General features: G+C 53.9%; 1 protein-coding gene and 1 pseudogene across 1 annotated transcript; one reads left to right on the top strand and one right to left on the bottom strand.

The window, feature by feature from the left end:
* Positions 1-1,143: 1,143 nt before the first annotated feature.
* Positions 1,144-2,436, top strand: FAM181B (family with sequence similarity 181 member B). Its single transcript, XM_037521804.1, has one exon. The coding sequence runs from the start codon at positions 1,144-1,146 to the stop codon at positions 2,434-2,436; it is 1,293 nt and encodes a 430-aa protein (XP_037377701.1).
* Positions 2,437-4,293: 1,857 nt separating this feature from the next.
* On the bottom strand, positions 4,294-4,818 carry LOC119255053 (ubiquitin-conjugating enzyme E2 variant 1-like; annotated as a pseudogene).
* Positions 4,819-7,492: the final 2,674 nt, after the last annotated feature.

The raw sequence follows: 7,492 nt of genomic DNA, 5'->3' as shown, positions 1-7,492 counted from the left end.
CTGTTATATCATGGGCGTCTCACGAATAATCAAAAAACAGTCATGACCATTCCCATCTTTTCAGACGAGGCAACAGAGGTTTCGGAAGACTTGTCCATGGCACTCATTTAGGAAGTGGAAGGAGACTGTACAGAATAACGCAATCTATGTCTCCACCAGCTCTTCCCAGAGGCACCCCCGGTGCAGCTTGCAACGACAGGCAGCATTTGAGTTAGACTTAAAGGGTCTCCAAATCAACCTGGATGGGATGCCTAGAACGCCAGAGCTCTGGAAAGGAAGATACTTTTACATATGAATCTTTTCACATGCCATTTATTTTGCATGTTATTTTGTCAGAGCTTAGCTGACTCTGGGAATTAGAGATATTTTTCAGACTGAAAATACCCATTAGATTCAGAGTCCTACAGGGTGCGCAGTCCCCGTGCACCTCCTTGAAGCCAGGACTCCCCTCCCTGCCTTTCCTCATCGCTGTTCTTCCATGGACTCTGCCCGCCAGCAGCTCTTCCTGGGGTCACTTTTACTAATTTGCTCTCCTTTGCCTCTACGTGGCTTTAAATTCTTCCGCGGCTATAGTCAAGGACCAGGGAACCCCCAAACTTGGTAACGCTTCGTTCCAAAGTTCCACAGGCTAATGCTCAGCAGTGGCCAGCACAAACCGCGAGCGGCCCTCACTGTCCCCAGAGCTGGGGGTTCGCCTTCTCAGCCCGGGGAAGCCCACTTCGCCAGGGGGTGGCGGTCACGGAGGCCGGCGCTGGGGGGCCCTGCTCTCCCACCTCACTTCTGCGCGCGGGCGGAGCAGAGCAGAGCATCGCCGCGGGGCGCGCGGGGACGAAGGGGTTAAGGCGGCGAGTCGCCGCGAGTCCCGAAATCTGCAGGAGCGACCCCGCGCCCCAGCCCGCTCGGGCCCCGGCCCCTCCCAGGAAGCCCCTCCCCGTCGCCCCGGGGCGGCCGCGCGCGCTCCCCCCGCCCCTCGCGTACAAGACCTAATGAGCTCCCCGGGGAGGCCGAGCTGCCCGGCCAGCCCCGAGCGGAGAGGCTGCGCCGCGCCGGGGCTGGAGCCGGGGCTGGAGCCGGGGCTGGGCGACGGGCGGGACGCGGCCGGGGGGCGCGGGGCGCGCGGCGGGCGCCCGGGGAGCCGCGGCAATGGCGGTGCAGGCCGCGCTCCTCAGCGCGCACCCCTTCGTGCCCTTCGGCTTCGGGGGCTCCGCGGACGGGCTGGGGGGCGCCTTCGGAGCCCTGGACAAGGGCTGCTGCTTCGAGGACGAGGAGCCCGGGACGCCGGCTCGCGCGCTGCTGGCGGGCGCCGAGGGCGGGGACGTGCGCGAGGCCACCCGCGACCTGCTCAGCTTCATGGACTCGGCGTCCAGCAACATCAAGCTGGCCCTGGACAAGCCGGGCAAGTCCAAGCGGAAGGTGAACCACCGCAAGTACCTGCAGAAGCAGATCAAGCGCTGCAGCGGCCTCATGGGCGCCGCGCCCCCGGGTCCGCCCTCCCCGGGCGCCGCCGACGCGCCCGCCAAGCGGCCCCTCGCCGCGCCCTGCGCCCCGGCCGTCGCGGCCCCGGCCCCCGGCAAGGTCGCCCCTCGGAGGGAGGCGTCGCAGGCCGCGGCGGCCGCCAGTCTGCAGAGCCGGAGCCTGGCCGCGCTCTTCGACTCGCTGCGCCACGTCCCCGGGGGCGCCGAGCCGGTGGGGGGCGCGCTGGCGGCACCCCCGGCGGGGCTCGGCGGGACGGGCTCTGGGGGCGTCGGCGGGGACGCGATCGGCCCCCCGGGGGGCGCGGCGCTCCCCGGCGCCAGGAAGGTCCCGCTGCGAGCCCGCAACTTGCCCCCGTCCTTCTTCACCGAGCCCTCGCGCGCGGGGGGCGGCGCGTGCGCCCCGTCGGCGCCGGGCCCCGGCGCGGGCGGCCTGGAGAGGGGCGCGGAGGCGCTGGGCTTCTTCGAGCTGCTGGGGCCGGACTACGGCGCCACCTCCGAGGCGGGCGTCCTACTCGCCGCAGCGGAGCCCCTCGACGTGTTCCCCGGCGGAGCCGCCGTCCTGCGGGGACCCCCGGAGCTGGAGCCCGGCCTCTTCGAGCCCCCGCCGGCGATGCTGGGGAGCCTGCTGTACCCCGAGCCCTGGGGCGTCCCGGCCGCTCCGCAGACCAAGAAGCCGCCTCTTACTGCCCCCCGCGGCGGCCTGACCTTGAACGAGCCCTTGCGGGCCCAGTACCCCGCCCCAGCCGACTCCCCGGGCGGGGAGGACGGGCCCGGCCTCGTGGCCTCCTTCGCCCCGTTCTTCTCGGACTGCGCCCGGGACTTCTCGGACGTGCCCGCCCCGCCCCAGCAGGTGTCCTACGAGTACGGCGCGGGGTACGGCCGCCCCGCGTTCTCCGGCCTCTGGAGACCCGACGGGGTCTGGGAAGGGGCGGCCGGGGAGGAGGGGGCGCGCCCGGACTGACCGCGGGGTGCTCTCCTCGCCCGCCGGGCACTGCCGTGGGGCGCTCCCGCCTCCCGGCTCTTCTGAACTTGCACGTGGAGATGAAACGGGATTTAAAAAATTCAATTCATAAAAGAAACTTCAGAAATGGAGATGAGGAAGCGTTGGGGGTTGTTTTAATCACAACGTTAACTGTCCAAGCCACAAGCAAACAACAACAGCAACAACAACAAACACAAAAGAAGCGGTTGGTAGCTTCTTTCTGGACCAGGCAGGCGAGAACCCAGGAGTTTGGGGTTTGGGGGGATAGCAGGAGGGGCGAGGGGAGCGTCCGTGCCACCTGCCCCTTCTCCAACTTTTCAGCAAAAGGTCAGTGTGTTTAGCGCGATTGTCCTTCTCACGCCCCGCCCCGCTCTGTCCGCCCCCTCGCCGAGTGCGTTATGAATTAAAACCTATATTGAAAAGAACGGAGCGGAGATATGTGTTCATTGCTTCGGGTGTTTTCTTAGAGAAGGATTTTCCTTGTGGTCTCTTTGCCTCGCCCTTGAGAGCGCCGGGCGCCGGGCGGGTGGTCCACGCCGCTCCCTGCGCGCTGGGTCCTGGGTGCGGGTCTCCTGCTCTCGCCCTCCTGAGTTTGCTTCTGCTGCCTGCCTTCTTGGATTTCTCTGCACTCCTGTAAGTGTCATTGCTTGCTTTGCTTCTCTCCTTCGGAAGCTTGAATGTGGCAAGCCTGGGGTCCATCGCTCTCCTTTTTCTGTTTTAAATTTATTCAGTATTTGAAAAGCAAAAGTAATTACAGGCAAAGAAAACCAATCATTCAGAGGGATGGTGTGTGTGTGTGTGTGTGTGTGTGTGTGTCCGTGCACGGGCTACAAGTATCTCCCCGTGGTCTTGCTCCAAGTATAATCACCAAGGACTTTGAGGGCTGACAGGTCTCAATAACCCTGGTGACTGTTCTTCCATCTTAGCAAAACCTTCGCTAAAAGTCCATGGGCTGAGGGTGACAGCCAAGGCAGGGCTGGGAACCCAACATTCATTTCCCAGGCTGATGGGGAGTAAATAAAGTGGCTCCAAAACTAAAAAGCAAGTGGTCAGAGACTCTTTCCAACCTTACCTGGTGATATCTGGCAAAGCAATGAAGTGTCATGGGGGGCATTGGGTGATGACGCTGCAGAAAGGACTTTTGGCGGGGACGGGAAAAGCAGCACCCCTTGATCAAGGCGGGGGAGGCTATGGAGAAAAGCCCTAAATCTCACCAAAGGCCAGTTTCAGAGGGGGTGGAGAGGGCTGCCCAGGGCAGTAGTGGAAAGTGGGACTAGGATGATGACTTGGAAGGGGAGCTTCATTTAAGACTTAAGAAAGGAGAGGGTTGCAGACCATGCAGCCCACACACCCAGCAGTAGTCCCACAGGCTGTGGCCTGACACATGGACTCTAATGAGCACCCGAAGTTGGAGGGCTGCTGCAGGAGAGAAGGGTTTGAGGTGGGGTGGGGCAGGGAGAAGGCAGAGACCCCAGGCCATGTAATCAGCAGCAAGGTACTTGTGTGATGTGTCTTCACAGTTGAGGTAGATGAGCCCCATGGGTTATGATGGAGATCAGCTTCAATAGGCTCCATTGTTATTTCTTGACCCCAGAGTTCACTGTATGGACAGTGGTTACACTTGACAGGACGGTGATTTGCTAGAGCCTGATATAGATACATATATATGCATCATTTACAGTATCTTAAGATAAATTGCTTTGAAAGGGACGTACTTTCCAGCCCTGTGAGGTCTACATGATGCAATTAGAAGCTTACTAGGGTGGAAAATGAAGACAGTTTAAATTGAAATGGGCGGGGGGGGGGGGGGGGGCTGACTGTGGGTTTTCTTTTTGATTAACTGTTGTAACACTGTCCTTCCGGTAGTAGCTGAGGGTTTTTCATATTTTTAGACATCATTAGGCACCAAAGCTCTTGCAATAAAACTTTGATGCTTTCTGAATTCTGCCATTTTGTTAGCGCTGAGATGGCTCTTGGGTCCACCACGCCCTTGGAACTATTAACTCTGTTCAGATTAATTTTTGTCACAGGTCTTACAAAGGGGGTGCTTCTGGGTATTTGGATCCACATATTATGTTAAAGCTGTTTATTCGGTTTTCATAAAATGTTTTGAGAAGCCCATTGGTCGCCCCTGTCTATCTTGCGTCATGTCTTTGTCATCTTCTAGACCTCATCGCCTCCTCCTTTCTGGCCTTCTTCCAGTTCTTCCAACAGTTGGAAATTGCCGGGGACTTTTACTCCCTCATTGGCGTGGCTGCCATCTTGCCTTTCTCTCACTAGTCTCTCCTTTTCTTCAACCACTTTGGGAGAGGGGAACTGGTACTTCAATATTTGTCTTTTTTTGTTTTTTTTTTTTGGCATTTCAGTTTCCTTAGCTGAGAAGGCGGAGTGTATTGCCCCCACATCTCAGTCCACATATTGTTGGGTAGTGCAGAGAAGAATGAGTTAAATGTTGAGGCTGCTGTAGTGCTTGATTAGTTTGGCAGGTACATGCATTTGATATTTGTGTGTGTGTATGTGTGTGTGTATAAATGGTTTCTACACACAGAAGCCATTAGGATTGTGAGCCCCTTGCTCTTGTTTTGGCCCATCTATTTACCTGGTGATTGCCTTCCCCCTACAAGCTATACACTCCCCACTTCCTCCTTCCCTCCCACCCCAACTTCAATCCCCATCCCCCACCCCACCAGCCCTTTGGTTTCTGCCTCCCTGTGTTTCCTCACTCCCCATTCTCACACTGTCCCCATGGAAGGGGATTGTGATGAGTGTGAACTTTGTAAAGAAGTTTCTCCATTCCCCGATTAGCACATCTGATAACTGAAATATGAAGGAGCTCTGGAGACAGGAAGCTGGTCTGTTATCTGAGGGAGATTTGGGAAAAAGTCAGAAATGTTTTAACCAGCCACGAATGTGTCAGAGAGGACATGTGGTATCGTTAGGGTGGTTGAGGGACAGAAGAAAGACTGGGTGGGAAGTGAGCAGCTGGAGAGAAGAGAGGGTTCCTTCAGTTCTGAAGATCTGCTGATGAAAATGATGAGAGACCAATACCTAGAAAATATAAAGAGATGTAGCTCCTGATTGATTGTGTTGTAACGTAGAGCTGCCAAAATAGATTATAAGAATATAAACATGTGGGCCTCCCTGATGGTGCAAGGGGTCAAGACACAGCCTGTGAAGCTGTCTGCAGTCTCTGCAGCACGAGTTCTATTTCTGGCTGGCCAGGGAGCTACCCACATAGTGCGGCAAACCTCTCCTGTCTCACCTGCTGCTCCCCTCAGCAGTGTACTTCCGTAGATCTGCCTGCTCTGTTCCCCACTCTGTCTTTGTGGATCCTCTCACCACCCCCCACCTCTAACCTGTACCCCAGTTCTTGTATGCATAAAATAAATATTTAAAAAAAGAATATAAACGTGAGAAAATTGAAACCCCATTGTTATTGCAAAAGATTTTTAAAAATCCGGGTCAGTGTTGGTGCAAATCCAAAGTATTGTGATATTTTCAGAAAGGAATTGGTGGAAAAGCAAATGGGTATCAAGCCATGGCTGGCAACTTTAAATGCTATCATTGAACCACTTTCTTCTGAATAAAAGCTTTCTTAAGAAAGCACCACAGGAAATAGAGCAATGAGTCTTGTTAATGGTGAAAAGAACTTTTGCTACTCCAGAAACTTGGTGTCTATTGAATTTCTTTGAAAGTGGTGAAAAGTGATTAATTACATTGTTAGCAGAATATTATTCAACAATCGTTTAATTTATCTAAACTACTTTATGATGAGTACAATCCAGAATAGAATTGCACAGCAGGAAAACATTAATAACCCTGTGACAATTGCTCAGGCTACAGTGTCACTGCAATGTTTCTTAATTTCCTCTCCCTTCTCACTTACTTTAGTAAAACATGGTGTTTCTCTCCCAGCATCTAGCACACCATGCCTTTCATTAATAATGACACCAACACTGTGTGCTTCCATGTGCCAGCTCTGAGCTCAGCACCCACCCACTGAGGGGCTAAGCATTCCCATGAAGTAGATGCTGTTTTAATCCCCATTTGAAAACAGATTCAGACAGTTTAGATAACCTTATGAAAACAAGTCATGAATCTGAGATCCAATTTCTGAGCATCCTTCTTGCAAGGCTCTGCTGTCTTTGTTAGCTGTGTGGTTCCCAGTCCCCTGCTTTATTCTACTAGTGGGGTTTCTCAACCACACCACTGTTGACATTATGGGTGGGAAATCTTTTGCTGTTGGGGCTGACTTATGCATCTAGAATATTTAATAGCATCCCTGGCCTCTACCCACCATACAGTTACAATGTTCCTCTAGTGTGACAATCCAAAATATCTCTGTGAACACTTGTCCCCCAGAGGAGCAAAATTGCTGCCAGTTGAGAACCTTTGTGCTAGACAAATATATGAGCAGCGTCTTTAAGGTGCCTGGTACTTTCACATACATGATTTTATTTAATTTTTACAAAAGCTTGAGCTTAGGTATTGTTATTATCCTCATAGTCATAGATTACAAGTAAGAAAGCTGAGGGAGGAGCTCTACCAATCAATGTAGTTACATCTTATCTCTGCTAATTTACTAGCCCTGGGCCACTTGCTTAAGTGTATTGAAATGTAGCCTCACTATTGGCAAAAATGGATAACTACCACAAAGGGGAATCCTGGGGATGTGACATAGACAATGCCTGAATGTCCACTGAAGGTGGGGGTGCGAGTTAATTCTTAGCACCAGGCAGCCAAGGTTTGGCAGTTTGGCATTATGTCAAGGTTCCAAATCATGCTGTTATCCAGGATGTCAAGAATATGTGCCTGGCCCCTGTGTATCTTCCAGGTTGCCCGATCTCTAGTTCTTCTCCCCACATGGCTTCCTGTCTGAGCACATGTGAGTCTGACAGCGCCAGGCGCTGCAGTATAGTAGTGTCCATTATTGTCTTGCCATGGACTGAATATATTGCAGCTTTCTACTGCTTCCTGTTAGAAAGTATTTTGGTCTCTTGCTTAGCTACACAATTGCCTGTAGAGATTTCTTTTT

This window comes from Talpa occidentalis, unplaced genomic scaffold, assembly GCF_014898055.3.
Source record: "Talpa occidentalis isolate TD23 unplaced genomic scaffold, MPIMG_talOcc4v2.1 talOcc4.3, whole genome shotgun sequence".
Lineage (NCBI taxonomy): Eukaryota > Metazoa > Chordata > Mammalia > Eulipotyphla > Talpidae > Talpa > Talpa occidentalis.
This window is presented reverse-complemented; position numbering and strand designations above follow the sequence as displayed.